Genomic DNA, 16,305 nt, shown 5'->3' on the forward strand with positions numbered 1-16,305 from the left:
GGCACATGGAAAAATAATGAAGTGATTGGTGACAGCAGACATGGCAACACTAAGGGCAAATCACACCTAACAAATTTGGTGGCCTTCTGTGACAGGGTTACAGCAGTGGCAGATAAGGGAAGAGTGACTGACAAGGCCAGCTTGGATAAAGCCTTGAGCAACTTGGTCTAGTGGGAGAGATCCTTGCTCATGTCAGGAGGGTTGGAGCTTTAAAGTCTCTTTCTAACTCCAACCATTCTATGATGATGATGATGATGAAGGATTTTTGTTCATACCATTTAGAGTCTTCTAGTGATTAAGTTCTAAAACAAAAAAATGCTTCATCCTAGGGAAAAATTCTTATGGCTTTACTTTATTTGCAAAATTATTTTGTTGCTCAAGTCTCAACTGTGCTGTTTAAAAGTGCAGGAAGAAGAATTATAATGGTCTTTCTGCTGCTGCTCAGAATTAGTATCTCATTAGCAGAACTCAGGAATACAATCTTTGATTTTGCATTTCTGTATGACTAACAGTGTAGTCAGAACCTTTATAATTATGTGGAGAAGTAAGACAAAACTCAAATTAGTTTTTAGTAAACTGACTCAGAGTTGCATAATCGTACTTTTCATTAACCAAATAATTATTTTCTGCAACAGTTGTTCTCCAGTGGGATTTTCAGATGACCTTTTTTTTTTCCTTTTCCCTACACTATTTTAAGAGTTCAACCTCCACTAGTAGCTTGATGCTCTTTGAGGGAGAGGTGATAAAAGGGAGTGGAAGTCACAGGTACTTTTCCCATAACAACCTCAATTGCAAATGCTGCAACTACTCTATTTCAGCTACCCTGAAAGTGTTGCCACAGACGTTAGTGCTTTAGAGAAGATAGCTACCAGACTGTCAGCTTATTGTCTACATCTTGCCAGAAATACACAGAAATACACAAAATTTGGCAGCTGACCCACCTCCAAGGGAAGCGTTAGGGCAGACCTAAGTTAGGAAGAGTGTCAGGGTGGGCCTAATACATCAGCTGAGCACATCAGCTGCTGAGCTCTGGTGGTGTTCAACGCTGGAGACAGATCCTGACTCCAGAAACTTTCTTGCCAAAAAGGCTGTTGAAAAGCATATCTCTTAAAAATACTTACTTGGACTAAATTGAATTTGGTGAAATTGTTTTGATCTGTTGTTTTAAATATCTCTACATTAATTATTTCTGTTTACTTACTCTGATACCCCATCTAATCCTTAGCAAAGGCTTCTACTTTAAAATTTAAATGGTGATTCATTTTCATTATTGACCTGTTTTTATTTATACACTAGCTTTATAGTTTACTAGTTCACTTTGTCACCAATATGAATCCAACCACTTTCACAACTGTTTTTTCTCTTGGAGTTAGAGTGGAATGGAGTTTATTTTTCAGGATTTTTTTTTCCTCACTCTATGTATGTTTCTAACATTTTGTTACAAACATACACAGAGTGAGGAAAATACACAATATTATATATATTTTGTATATGTTATTTATATTTCCATATGATCACATAATATTTTAGTATGTGCTGGTCACAAACAGTGTTGTTAAATTCATTTAACAAATACTCATTTTCAATGTAAGATGTTTCAAGGCTTTCTTCACTGAGATGAAGAATAAACTGCTTCTTTGCTTTCCAGGTACTCCCAACCTCTGCATGAAGAAATAGCTTTGCATAAGCATCTCAAACATAAGAACATTGTCCAATATTTGGGTTCTCTTAGTGAGAATGGCTTCATCAAAATATTCATGGAACAGGTGCCAGGTGGTAAGTTTTGGGGGAAGACTGGTTTGGTGGCTGATAGGTTTGTTTGTTTTTTTATCATGTAATAGGCCATGAGACATATTTCATACAGGTATAATATTCTACAGTGTCTCTTTCTGAAATCAATAAGGAGAAGTGTGTCTTCAAACTGCTTGAGTAGTTAGATATGGTGTGCTATAAAAGCACAAAGCTATCTGTCACTCTGCTACTCAGCTGGATAGGGGAGAGAAAATGTAACACAAGCCTCATGGGTCGTGATAAGGACGGGGAGAGATCACTCATCAGTTACCTTCACAGGCAAAATTGACTTCATTTGGGGAGACATTTAATTCATTGTCAACCCAATCAGATTAGGGTAATGAGAAATAAAGCCAAATCTTAGAAACACGTCCCCCCTATCCCTCCCTTTTTTCTGGGCTTAGATTCACATAGGATTTTCTCTCCCTTCTCCTACCAGTAGCACAGGGGAAAGTGGTCAGTTCATGGAAATTGTCACTCCTTCCTCCTCGATGGGAGGACTCCTCACTTCCTTACCCTGCTCCAGCACGGATGGGGTCCCTTCCAAGAGAGACAGTCCTCCATGAGCTTCTCCAATGCGAGTCCTTCCCGTGGGCTTCAGTTCTTTGCAAACTGCCCAGGGGATACTGAGACTCTTTCTTTAATTGCCCAGGCCAGTGGTGATGCAAGAAAGCATTTGACTGGAGAGGACTTTGGTTGTAGATGAGATGCCTACTTGGATTGGGATTGATGGTTACTTTTTTCCTCTGGGGAGAAAGCAGAATTTAATTGGATTTTTATTCTCACTTTTTGCTCTCCAAAATTACAGGCAGTCTTTCTGCTCTTCTACGATCAAAATGGGGACCATTAAAAAATAATGAGCAGACAATTGGCTTTTACACCAAGCAGATTCTTGAAGGATTAAAATACCTCCACGATAATCAAATAGTGCATCGAGACATAAAGGTAATGATTTGCAGAGAATTAAGCTTGACAGTGTTAAGTAACTCCATAACCATTTACTTGTCCTGTAATTTAAAAACTTTTTTTTCTGAAAGCTCTCTGCTGTTCTGAACCATGGGTTACATAGGTGAACTATTGTTGATTTCAATTTGCACCAACAAAATATATTGGTTTTTTTTATTTTAGGAAAATTCACATATAGTAACTAATATGTGATAAAGTAGATACTTTTTTTTCTGTTTTCAAAGACATGACTGAACTTTCATAAAATCTGATCGGAGTGAAGAAGATTGTGGATGGTATAATTAGCAAGTTCTTTTCCAAGGAGATTGCAGATGAAAAGTGCTTGGCTCGTTTTTTCAAAAAAAGCCTTTTTTCCTCTTTTAGTATTCTTTAACTGAGCTCCTTCTGGTAAGAGGGGAAATGCACTTTGAGATGAAGGTTTTGTTAAAGGGATTGCATAAGGCAGGAACACTACTGATTTCTCTTTCATCCCTCTCTCTTACTTAGTAAAGAGTGTACTGTACAAACAGGTTATGCAAAAAGTCTTAGATGAAGGGTCTGCAGAGAAAAATAATTGCTCTGCATGTTCTTTTCCTCAGGGTGATAACGTGCTTATCAACACATACAGTGGAGTGTTAAAGATTTCAGACTTTGGAACTTCAAAGAGACTCGCAGGAATCAATCCTTGTACTGAAACCTTCACTGGTATGTTCCCAGAGGAGATTTTCTTATCCTCACTCGAACTGTGTATGTAGGGTCAGAATCCACAGATGCTGAACTTTCATTGACTTCAAATCAGTATAAAAGGTTACTGGAAGAATAACTTTCGGATATATAATCTTAAGCTACACGCTGTACCTGTATGCACTGTTCAAAGAGAGTGCTGTTCTGGATGTTCTATTTGTGACATCAAAGTCCTCTCCAACAGAAGAGCTGTGTCTCTGCTGTGCTTTATTTGAGTCTGTCTCCTTTGTGCCTGTGTCTTTTTCATCTTGCTGATCTTTTTCTTTCATGATTGGCTTGGACATCCTGACTTCATCTCCAGCATCGTGTATCTACAGAACCTGTTACTCAGTTGCTCCTCCTTCTGCTTGATAATTTGATTTGGGTGTTAAATCATGCAGTGGTACCGAATTAAATAGTTATGTAAAATGAGAAGTGACTGTTACTTTAATTCCATCCTTTGCTCTTCCATTGCTTCTGTAAAAGGAATAGAATGGAGGATGATGTGTCACATTGATTCTCTTACTTCAGAAGAAAATACTCATCTCACCTACTCTTTTAGGTTAAGATTTCAGGTTTCTCTTCCTTTTCCTCTCTGGGTACAAGTCAGAGTGCTTTCTCATATTTTAATCTTAAGATATAAAAAAATAAATGAAAGCTATCTCTGATCCAAAGCTCTTAAAAACATTTAGTAGTTGTCATCGACATTGAAAAGTGATCTCCAGATCAGTAGATGATACCAAATGCTTTAAGCACAAGTAATATCTTGAGCAGTATTTTGAGTTTTATATAGAATGCACGTAAAAATTTTTGAATTTTGAATAATAAAAGGAGATTTTTAAACTCTTCTGATATTGCTCACTCCTCAGTCATTTTGTTCCTCTTGTCTTTATTTGCAGCATTATTACACTTAAGTAAACAAAAAAGAGTATGTTTTAAACAGGTACCCTTCAGTATATGGCACCAGAGATCATAGACAAAGGGCCACGTGGCTATGGGAAGGCTGCAGACATCTGGTCTTTGGGGTGCACAATCATTGAGATGGCTACAGGGAAACCCCCATTTTATGAACTGGGAGAACCTCAAGCAGCCATGTTTAAGGTCAGATATCTTTTTTGTACAGCTGAGTCATATTTCTAAACATAGGAAATCTGATGACTGTTTTGGAGAATTAGAGTTTGCAAGAAAGAGAGATAAAGGAAGTGCTTGGATTCTGAGGATGTTAAGAACAATAATCTGATTCAGCTGGAAGGGAGTGCTGCGAATTTTTGAATAGATTAGTAGAGAGATAACAGCTATGCAGCAGCCTGGGTGTTTAAGAAACAAACAACACCAAACTGAGGAAAAGAAACAATTTTCTACTTTGTGAAGAGCCTCTACTTGCAACTGTGAGGGTTTTAAAATGCAATTGTTTATACAGTTAGTAATAGTTTGGGCTTTTTTCTCTGAATTAATAAACTAGTCATATAAAGTTAATATTAAAACCTGAGAATGATATACCAGTTCTACTATCTAAACAGTTTTTTGATGTTGTTTAGTGTTCGGGGGAAGCACAGTTCAGGCCATTGTTTCTCCCTTTATTTGTCTCAGGTGGGGATGTTTAAAATACACCCAGAAATTCCTGAATCCATGTCTGCAGAAGCCAAGGCTTTCATACTGCGTTGCTTTGAACCAGATCCTGATAAACGAGCTTTTGCTCATGAGCTGCTTATAGATGAATTCTTGAAGGTTTCAAGCAAGAAAAGAAAGTCTCCTTCGAAGCTCTCAGGTAAGCATTGCAAAATTCAGTCTGGAAGTTTCCTCTTGCCTATGGCACTGTTTCCTGGAACTGCTGGTTTAGTATTTAAGATGACCACAGCGGATCTCCATCCCATGTGAATGCGCAGTTGTGGCCTTCTCTACCAGCAGCTTACTGCAGAATTGCTGTTGTAGCAGAATTCTGTTATCATGTTGTCACAGAAGTCAATTTATATAAAATTTCTAGTAAGGTTTTAAGAAGTCTGTGATTATGTGCAGCTTTTATAGTTGTTGCATTTTTGTTTCATTTTTTCCCTCTTTTTAAATTTTCATACGTTTTCATTGAAATAATATTTATATAGAATTTATTTTGTGTATGGTTAGAACATGCCATTAAATCTCAGTGGAGTTTTCTACATAAGCAGAATTAAACTTTGTCCCATAGCAAATATGCATACACTGCATTATTTTTGTTTCATGAAATTTCATTTCAGGAAATGTTCGATTCCTGTAGTGTTCTAAATTATGGAAAATAGCAAAGGAGTTTTGAGAGCAGTAATAATTTATTCTATTTTGTGTGATTATATACTTGGGAAAATATCTTCTGTATATTTTTAGTATGATACTTAGAAAAATATCAGGTAAAGGAGATGATAGTCGAAGATCACTTTTACTGTGGTTTCCACCCCCTCAGAATAAATTACAATAAATACAATAATTGCAATAAATTACACTTTTGGAGACTGCAGCCAGGAGAATTGAGATAATCCATATAAATGGGAAATTACCATTTAGACTTTTCTCAGTTAATTTCAGCATATTTAACTTTCTTTTTTCTCTTTCCTTTTCTCACACAGTCCTTTCAGCTAACACAAATGGTGAGTTTTAACCTACTTCTCCATCAAATACGTACCTGTGTGGATACTGTAGTTATCACTTATCCTGGTATAATTTGTCAGCACTAAAAAGATGGAAAGAGAAGTGGTCACAATTGTGAAAATCAGTGACCCTTCTCTGTTAGGAGCATCTAATTCATTGTGCATATCTGAAATACTGTTTTTAATCCTACCAGACTATGGTTTAATTGTCCAGGCAGGTGGGTGATACAGGCTAGCAGCGCTGTGCTGTCATTTATGGAGACATTTGGTGGAAACCAATGGCTGTTTTATAGTAGCCACAGAGCCAAGGTTTGTGGAGAATGATAACATAGATTTTTGTTAGACTAAATTCTATAACTGACAAACCAGAATGCATTTGGGACCCCTTGTCAGACCGGGATACAGGATACTCATCTCTTTCAGGAAATGAACACACACAGTTACCTCCGTGCTGAATTGGTATCAAAGTACATTTCAAAATGTGCACATGTGAAACAGATATGAGTAGTTTCCTGCAGTGGTAATGTGTGCTCTGGATTTAAAACTAAAAGTTCTGACTTAAGTGCATGGCTATTATTATTAGTCAATGATTATGAATTAATTAAACTTGTATGAATTAATCTGACGAAGAAATGTATCTTATATATGTTATAGCATATATACTTATAAATAGTAAGTATGGATGACCTACCCTATAGAAACATTTTCCTACTGCTGGAAGTCATGATGGGAGATGCATGTTCACTTCAGTGTTGAAATTCTGTGAGTGAATTTGCAGGAAGCCCAACATTTCCATCTTTCAGGAATAAAAACATACCTGAAAGATAACTCTATTCCAGACAAAAAAAGCTTTAGGAGTTTTTTGTCAATTTTTTTCTAATATTTTGTGTTGGTGTGTGGGAAGGCTGGAGTTTTTCTGTCATGTCTGAAAAAATAATCTTCACTTCAAAACTCTTTTTTATGGTTTTATTAAATTCTAATTTCTGAATATTCCTATACAAATAGAGTATCTTCGGAGCATATCCTTACCTGTCCCTGTTCTGGTGGAAGACACAAGTAGCAGCAGTGAATATGGTTCTGTCTCACCTGATACAGAATTAAAAATTGATCCATTCTCTTTCAAAACAAGAGCCAAATCTTGTGGAGAAAAAGATGGGAAGGGAATCCGGTCCCTTTTTCTGAGGTAAAGAGCTACCTGGCATTTTTGTTACACAGTATATTAGGAATGTGTGCATCAGGATGGTTTTTGCAATGTTTCTTCTCGCTGTGTCATTCAGCATCCCAGATGAACATTTTGAGGATCACAGTGCACCTCCTTCACCTGAAGAGAAAGATTCTGGGTTTTTCATGCTGAAGAAGGATAGTGAAAGGAGAGCCACCCTCCACAGAATATTAACTGAGGACCAAGAGCAGGTGGTGAGGAACCTGATGGAAGCTTTGACTCAGGTAATTTCAGAGGGCAGCAGAAATTTTATAGAATTCTAAGACTTCTCTGCAGTTACCTGGAACTCTTGAAACTAAACACATTAATTAGAAATTAAATTTGATTAAACTAGAAAGCATACACCATGTAAGATTTCATAGTTACTGTTTTATTTGAGCTATTAAAAACAGGCTTTGAAATTGTTCATGATGCATTACATAGGCCTTTTTTGTTTGTAATTACTATGTATATACCTGGGTATTAGTACTGGCAAGACAACACAAAAACATGTTTTCATGATACTCTATTTTGCCAGTGCTTTTCGAATTTGAATAACTCTTATAAGGTAGATGATTTCCAGGAGTGGATTGTCTTGACCCCCTTTTAAGGTTCTGTGTTCTGATTGACAGGTTTGACAGAGGGAGGTTTAGGTTATTTGTCCTGCTCTGATCTTATGTTAGGCTATTGTGTAGAAAATTGGGGCTGATGGATACACCATTGCCTTCTAGCCAACAGCCGTAACAGGGGAAAGAGGGGGCTAGGGAGAAAACAAATTACAGCTATTCCTCAGTGCTTTCAGGAGCATGTACGGAGGGAAGATGTAGTAACTGTGAGAGCTACAGCAAACAACAAAATAATTGCAGAATGACCTTTTGGCACTCTTTTGTGGGAATGATTCATTACGATGATGTATCAGTTCAGGACGACACTGAAGAAATAACAGATCGTGACCTCACTGCTAAGTGTTGCAACACTGTAATTGCACAACAGGATTTTTTGTTTTTGTTTGTGTGTGTGTTAGTAGTTAATTGATTCACTTCATTCTCAAGGCAAAGTATTGCTGGTCTAAAACATTTGTATAAAACATGACAACTCATCTTCTAAAGACACTAGTGTTTGGAAACTGATGTACACCAATATGATTATTATGCATGTACTACAGTTACTGTGAATGGAAATGGGTGCCATGCAAATAAAAACAGCTTCTAACTCTTGGGAGGGGGGAGAAAGTAACCCACAGTTATCCTGGTAACTAGAGAAAATGTTAAAAGATAAGGCAGTGAGAAAGACATTTGTGATCTGTGCTTTGCGAGGGTGTTGCTGTAACAGACACAGTTTTTGTATGTGTATGCAAGTAATAATCAGTGGTCGTGAGGGGCTGAACCTTAATCACAAATCCCTGAGAGGGTGCTCAGTGTTTCATGCCTTTCTCAGCTTGGGCTGGAACAGCCTGAGAGAGAAGCAGACACGCAGAATTTTAGAGCCAAAGAGTTCAAAGCTTATGTTCATGTGACTGGCTGCCCTTCAAGAGGATGCTGAGCTCTGACTCCCAAACACTGTTTTCTCCCTTGAGAAATACAAGAAATTACTAATGGCTTGCTTGTTAGGCCTCATTAGGGTTTAGGGTTTCATAGAGTTTTTCTCTTCACAAACACTTTTCACACGAAATGTTTCAACAAAGTCATTGGGTTTGAGGGCTACGGGAGGAGAATGCCCCTCACAAAATGGGTCACTATTTCTAATTAGCAAGTCATACTGCTCCTCCTGTCCCCATAGTGCCTTGGTGGACTTGGATCTTCTAGTCCAGGGCTACGGTGTGCATTTACCTATCTGCCCTAATGGCTTTTTAATTATTTGCCTGAAAAGAATATTGGCTACTGCAGAACAGTGAGAGATCCACTCCTGTATAGAAAATCATTAGGTGAATTCTTCAAAGCAGATCAAGATCAGAGGCTAGGATCTTTAACTCAGGTGGATGTTTTAGTCATTGGTATCTTTGAGTGCTCTAGAACTTTTGCTTTTATTAAAGCATCTTTCTCAATAAAATTTTCTTTGTTTCATCCTGATCAGAATTAATTGACTATAGTTGAAAGCTCAGTGTTACTGGCAAACAAGAGTTCTTGGTGTCTGGCCAGCCATAACATTCATGGCATAAAACTGGCAAATGCAATAGAACCAAACACCATATGTCCTTCTTTTACAGAAATCAATGTTGGATATCCTTAGTCTATATAAATATTTACTTTAATTCCTTCAGAATAAGCACCTAATACTTCATGTTGAACCACAACTCTGGCTTAATTTAAGATCTGGCCTTGAAATTTGTATTCAGTTGGCATAACTTTACTTATAAGAGCAAATACAGTGCTGTGCTTCCTAGTTACTCTAAGCTGGTTATTCTGATGAATGCTTTTGTGCTTTTCGCTCCTTTGGTAGCTCATGCAAAAACACAAAAGCTTTTAAAAATAGGCAAATGAATATTTATACTAGAAAGGTGAGATCTTTGTAGACTTGCTTTAAGAAACAGCTAAGTGTAGAAGTTCTGTATTAAGGGAAATTAGGAAATTACATAAGAAACAACCAGTCCCTTCGTGAGCCTCCTGCATAACTTTGACTAATCTCTTCTTTTAAATGCTGCTGTAGGACTTTGCACATTGTCTCTGAGAGGCACCCAGAAATTAGAAGCACTGCAAAGTACATGTGTGTTTGCAATTATGAGTCATTTGTAGTATCCAGTGCACAGTACATTTATTCATATCTTTATTCATTGCTGTACAATGACACATACACACTACAGTGTGCACACATTCTTCAGCAACTGGTAGAAAACAAAGTCAGCTACTTGTTCAATGAGTTCCTACCTGAGTCACAGGGAGCTCAGCCCCAGAGCTCTGTGCTGCTGCAGCTATGCTGCCACCAGCACCTGACCTGCAGCTGCACCTTTCCCTTAACCATAGCACCAGAGTTTCTGAAAACCCATATTGCCAACTGGCATTATTGACTGAAGTCCTTCTTGATGTACGTTTCAAAAGATGACTATCAAAACTCTTTCTTTTCCTCTGTCTTCTGCCAGGGAGCTGAAGAACCCAAGCTAAAATGGGAACATATCACAACACTTGTTTCCAGCCTCAGAGAGTTTGTACGGTCCACTGATCGCAAAATCATCGCAACCACACTTTCAAAATTGAAGCTGGAGTTGGACTTTGACAGCCATGGTATCAGCCAAGTGCAGCTTGTGCTGTTTGGTTTTCAAGATGCTGTAAGTTGTCATTTTTAATGAGAAATTTGTGCACCTAGACTGGAAAAAACGAAACAAACCAGGACCAAAGAGAACTTGTTTAACTTCCACCCAGATCTGCTGAAACAATGATATTTGAGGGCTTTGAGAGTGTAATAGTAAAATCTGAACCCACAGCAGCAAACTTGGTTTGGTTGCCTTGTGATCCTTTGGCAGCACACAGACCCTGAACACTACTGAGATCTTACTGATATAGAAAGTTCAGAATAATTGTGTGAATATTGTGTAATAATAGTAAGGCAGGAAAGCCTGTTTTAAAAATCTCATTTTGGAAGGTTTTCTGGGTAATAAGACTAACAATAAATGTCAGGTTTATCCTACATAAATACAGATCTCTTAAACTTCTCTTACAAATTAATGTATTGCCCCCCATAGTAGTCTGTCTACCTTGTTATAATACTGTATTGAATTCTTATTTTTAGTATTTTGATTAGCAGATTTCTGCCAAAGTAGAAATTATTATTTCAATTTATAATAAGCAGGATAAGGAGGACTGTTACTTTTCCACCAATAATAAATGCAAGATTTCTCATTTCCTACATTGAGCAACAAAACACACGCATGGTTAGCCTTTAAATAGCCAGTTTACAAACAGCAAATGTTTTCTTAAGGTATGTATTTAAGTGTTAGTTCCCAAGCAGTTAGACTTAATGATTAAGATGAATAATGAACATGGGGAGTGCAGCTATGCTGAGCATCACTTGGCCAGACTGAAGTAATGTAGTAAAAATGAAATGACAATTCAGGTAGATATTTGAGGAGGATGATTCTTTTAAAATTCAAACCTGGAGCACTCAGACAAGTAGAAGAGCTGTCAGGAAGGATGGCATAGCATGTAAAGTGTTGCATAGACTATGCTAACAAGAATTAGATGTTTTTACTAAAAAAAAAAAGGTGTTAAATGAATCTGTGAAAGAGATCTTTCCACAAATAAAAAGTTTTCTCTTTGATTCTTTTGAGTATGTTTTCAGCTCTGTCTTTTAATCTCATCTTAATATCATTTTGATACTGGAAGCATACAAGGTCAAGAAAACAATGCAGGGGGTAATAGTATAAATACTTGTATTGCTGTTCTGACAGACATGTTGCTGGGCATCAGTTGTTTGGCAGTAATTGCCTGGGTTGTATTCTTATCAGTAAAAAATTTACTTTCTGTTAACTTCATAATTACAAGTTGCTTTTTTTAAACTGATAGGTGTCTCTTTCATGACTGTCTATTATTTAACTAAACCGACAGAAAGTTAAAAGAAAAACTTTGCTTTGTATGTGTGCAATATTAATTCTTTTGCCCATACAATAGATTTCTATTCTACACTGAAATCCAGGACAGTATAAAGACCTCAGATGCTGCAGAGACTGAGGTACTTCTAAAAGTGAGGCAAAGTAGTTCCCTTGCTCTTGGTACTTAATAAGGTGATCTTAGGTTACAGTGTCTAATAATCACAACATCCTTATCAGACCAACCAAGAAAAAATAATTTTGTGATATAATATAAATAACTAAATCACATTACTATGAATAGTTGTGATCTTTACAAAGTTATCTTCAGTTCTCAATAAAGCTGGACTTAGCTAAACCTGTCACCCTCTCGGTAGCAGTCAGTTTGGGAAGGTGCAAAGTGCTCGCACAGGGGAGCTGTGCTGCCTCAGAGGGCGGTGGGCAAGCCTTTGGGGCAGCTGCTGTCCAGGTGTCAGGCCAGGGCAGGCTCCCCTGGCACTCCAGACAGCTCTCCGAATCCAAACACAGTGTCCAAGTGCCATCTCGTGGCCATTGGCAACAGAATTGAGCAGACATAGGTACTGCTGTGCTGGGTGGACCCTGGCTGGCAGGTGGAGGAAAGCCCCTACCCAGTCACCCATTCACTCCCTCCCAACAGGAAGAGGGAGAGAATTGGAAGGACCAAAAGTGAGAAAATTTGTGGGTCAAAATAAAGATTGTTAAATAAGTGAAAGGGGGAAAAAAAGCTCCCAAGTGTTGCAAAAGCAGTCAGTCACCAACAGCAGACTTGTGCCCAGCCAATCCCTGAGCAACAGCTCCTTTGGAAAAAGCAAAGTTTCTTTGCTCTAGTTTGTTGCTGAGCATGACCTTATACGGAAGGGAATATTTCCTAGGTCAGCTGCTCCAGCTGTGCCAGCCATGTGCCCCTCCAGCCTTTAGTGCACCCACAGCCCCCTCACAGCCGGGGCAGTGTAAGAAACAGAGGCAGCCTTGACAGCACGTGAGTTTTGCTCAGCAGGAGCTGAAACATGCGTGTGCTATCAAGGCTGTTTTAGTCACAGTCACATAGCACCACGTGGACTGCTGTGAAAGAAATTAACTCCATCCCAACCAAAGCCAGTGCAGGTACCTGCATAAATTACTGCATCAATGAATACTCTTACTTTTTGGCAGTGAAAATAGTGGATTAGTAACTTCCACATATCCTCTGAAGGCATCATTTGTGTGACTTCAGTCATTTTTTACAGAAAGGTGATCACAGTATGAGGGAATTGAACTTATCCCTTTTTTAGGAAGAGTGAAGTATCTTTCTGCCACTTTTTTTCATAATCACTAGTTGCTCCTTTTTTTATAATGCTGTAACATGATAGTTTTGTAAATACAGTTATACTTGTTGCTTCCTGCAACTGTTTAAGTTCAGCTCCTGCTTTGTTGCTTTGGATTGCTTCTGTGCCTGGAAAACAGCTCTGAGTCTTGTGCTATTGCTGCTTACTGTTGGCTAGGCATTTTCTTGTCATTTGGGAGCTGGAAAACAGTTCCGTGAGGTAGAGATGTCTGTGCAAGTGGCATGGAGCATCCATAGAGGCATCTGAGAATATGGCTCAAAGCAGTTTGTAAGCTGGCCTGTTGGCAATTAGGAGCAACCCAGTGTAGAAAACCATCAGATTGTACAAAGTAGAAGGAAAGAGAAAACGGTACAGCACGCAAATGAAGTTCCCTAATTGTTTAAACTAACATTAATTAACTAGTTTCAGAATTAAGTAGGAGCAGCACTACATTAGTTCTTTTATATTTCCTACAATTGTATTTTAGAATAGACAAGTAGTGCTCAGAGCAAACAGTGAAAGTGATGCCAAAAAAGTAACAAGATTAATTCGCTCCAGCTGCAAGCCTTTCATAACATAGTCCTTGTTATTTGTCTTGCTCGCATTCTTTTGAAATTTCTCTCCACAACCATGAAGGTTAAGTATCACAGCCATCAACAGTCACCTAACATAGGAACCAGTACTTGATGAAAAATACAACATATTGTATGACTCAAATGGATGAAGTTGATAATGTTGCTGTCAAGAAATAATTGTAATCATCTGCTCAGATACAGCATCTAGAAGTTTAAACACTTTATATGACATATATTCTCATTTTAAGTTGTGGGGTGTGTAATATTTGAACTGAATTTTCTCTCGCTAGGTCAATAAAGTTCTCCGAAATCACAATATTAAGCCACATTGGATGTTTGCACTGGACAGCATAATCAGAAAAGCTGTGCAGACTGCTATTACAATTCTGGTCCCAGGTGAGTCATTCTTAATACTCAGCAAATGTTTATCAGCTGATCTCTTTAAACATGCTTTAGAGTTGTGATTATGATGCTTCACTTAAGATTTTGAAACCAGCAGCAGCCTTTTTCCTGTTCATTGTCTGTTTTGCAATTCAGAAACTAATCTGTGTGTTGTTCAAGCTATGTTGGAAAGCACCTTTCCACAATGTGTAATCTAAACGATTCTGCAGCACAGTGAGTAGTAGTAGGTTAAGGTGCTCTGGGACCTAATTTTTTCAGGTGCACAATGTGGCCTATTTCTTATGGTCAGAAACTGTCTAAAAAAACCCCCAAAAAACAACAAACCCAAAAAACCCCAAACAACCCCAAACCCTTGACTTGAAGCCTGCCAAAACCAGCCAAACAGGTCTACAGTGCCTGCAGTTTGTGCATTGTATTTTAAATGTAGAATTAGAATATATGGCTTCACTGAGGGAAGGAGTCTGTTTAGATGGAACTGTAGCCCATTCTGTTACTTCTCTACCTATTTCCAAATTCAGTTTTTCTGCTTCTTCTTAACTTCTAAATCTGGAATTAATGCTGACATTTTAAAATATGTCATTTGATGCTTTAAGTTGGAATACTTACATTCCTGTTTCCTGCAGTGGGTTGAGTCTTAGAGTATCAATAACGGGATCTGAAAATTACTTTGAAAGTTACATCTATTCCTATTCTCCTTATTTTCCATATCCGTAGCACAAACAACAAGATATACGTAGATTTTCTGTTACTTTCAAGTCACAAAGAAACTCCTCTGTCTTCTGATTAGAATGCTGAACACCTCTTACAGGCATGTACTTCATTGCTGTGTAACTGTAGAATTCCTTCTTAGTAGTCTGTTCTTCCCCATACAGCTTATTGTCAGCATTAATTGTAGGTGGTCAAGCTTAAACAAAATCCTCTGCGCCCCAGTAGTTTTCAGGCACTGATCATCTGTTGCTTCCCTACTTCTGATTACTTGCCCTTGCCTTTGTCTCACTCTCCTTTTTATTTTTTTTTTTTTTCCTGATGATGTGGAGATTTATCATTGGCCTTAACACTTCTTAAAGTTATGGGATGTTTAAGGAATGGTACAAAGCCAATTTTATGCTGCCTGCTGGTGAACAATGGCAAAGAACTTCTGCATCACACTAATAAGTACAGAAGTTCAAAGCAAATTCAGACATACTTGCTTAGCAATATGTGGGTAACTGCTACATAATAAATCTGCTTTCCTGAATTTAGAGAAAGTACAGCTCTGTTGATCTTATTATGTTCAGCCTTGAAAAAGGTATGCAGCATTGAAATGAAGAGGTGAATTAGATCAAGGAACAAATGTTTCTTTTGTAAAGAAGAGAAACGTACTTGTTAGTTTAGTTATTCAGCAGAAAGGGCATAAAGCAAGTGGGATTCAGGAAAAAGAAATACATTTTGGTGAGGAGACTAGAGGGAGTTCTTAGGAGTAAGGAGCCACAATTGAAGGAAGGAAGGAACAGAGATTTGTATTAAATAGTTAGAATTAACAAACAGATGTTGTTACAATAATAGGTTGTGTAGGAGTGTCAGATCTTGTGTACATATCTCACATACCTGCTAGGCTCTGGCAGGTAGTTTAAACAGGGAACAACAAAACCAGGGTATAGCTTTGTGTTTGTAGTTTTGTGGATGTGCATCATTACAAAATAGGCAGTGTTCCCTCTGATAAGTAGAAGGGAAGTGTGCTTTTAATTGTTGGGAGAGGGGCCTTTTTGTAATTTCCTCTCTATGTTTGGATGCAATTTTTTGGTGAACATGGTATTCTTATAAGGATGGAATGCTAAATATGCAACAACAGGAATACCTGGATAGAAAAGAAATAATGGTTTTTTGTTTAATAAAATGTTTCAAGTCAGACATATAAGAAAATACAAACTACCGAGAATGGAATTAAGCAAAAGAAACTCTGCTGTACATGATACTTCAGCACAATTTGACAGTAAATGCTAGCCAAATCAGGAATCATGTTCATACAGCTCTTGAACCTTTGATAAGCAGAATAATAATCTACATAAACAAGGGTGCTGTTATGTTTTGAGGGATCTTAAACCCCTAGAAAATATCTGTTGTCCTGTTACAGAAATTTCAGATCTGTTGTAACCAAAGCTATAGGATGATCTGGAAATAGTCGCTTGGGTCTGCTTTTGTTTTAATGTTTAACTAATATTTAACATCT

General features: G+C 37.8%; 1 protein-coding gene across 1 annotated transcript in view; it reads left to right on the forward strand.

Moving 5' to 3' along the window:
- The window catches only part of MAP3K5 (mitogen-activated protein kinase kinase kinase 5), a 99,702-nt gene that overhangs the window by 76,883 nt on the left and 6,514 nt on the right, over positions 1 to 16,305 (forward strand). The window contains exons 16-25 of the mRNA XM_041469886.1: positions 1,649 to 1,776; positions 2,600 to 2,736; positions 3,336 to 3,441; positions 4,403 to 4,560; positions 5,050 to 5,227; positions 6,054 to 6,074; positions 7,080 to 7,257; positions 7,352 to 7,520; positions 10,352 to 10,537; positions 13,985 to 14,090. Coding sequence (XP_041325820.1) covers positions 1,649 to 1,776; positions 2,600 to 2,736; positions 3,336 to 3,441; positions 4,403 to 4,560; positions 5,050 to 5,227; positions 6,054 to 6,074; positions 7,080 to 7,257; positions 7,352 to 7,520; positions 10,352 to 10,537; positions 13,985 to 14,090 — 1,367 coding nt within the window. The remainder of the gene's footprint in view (positions 1 to 1,648; positions 1,777 to 2,599; positions 2,737 to 3,335; positions 3,442 to 4,402; positions 4,561 to 5,049; positions 5,228 to 6,053; positions 6,075 to 7,079; positions 7,258 to 7,351; positions 7,521 to 10,351; positions 10,538 to 13,984; positions 14,091 to 16,305) is intronic.

The sequence above is a fragment of the Pyrgilauda ruficollis genome, unplaced genomic scaffold (assembly GCF_017590135.1).
Source record: "Pyrgilauda ruficollis isolate IOZ18807 unplaced genomic scaffold, ASM1759013v1 scaffold24, whole genome shotgun sequence".
Lineage (NCBI taxonomy): Eukaryota > Metazoa > Chordata > Aves > Passeriformes > Passeridae > Pyrgilauda > Pyrgilauda ruficollis.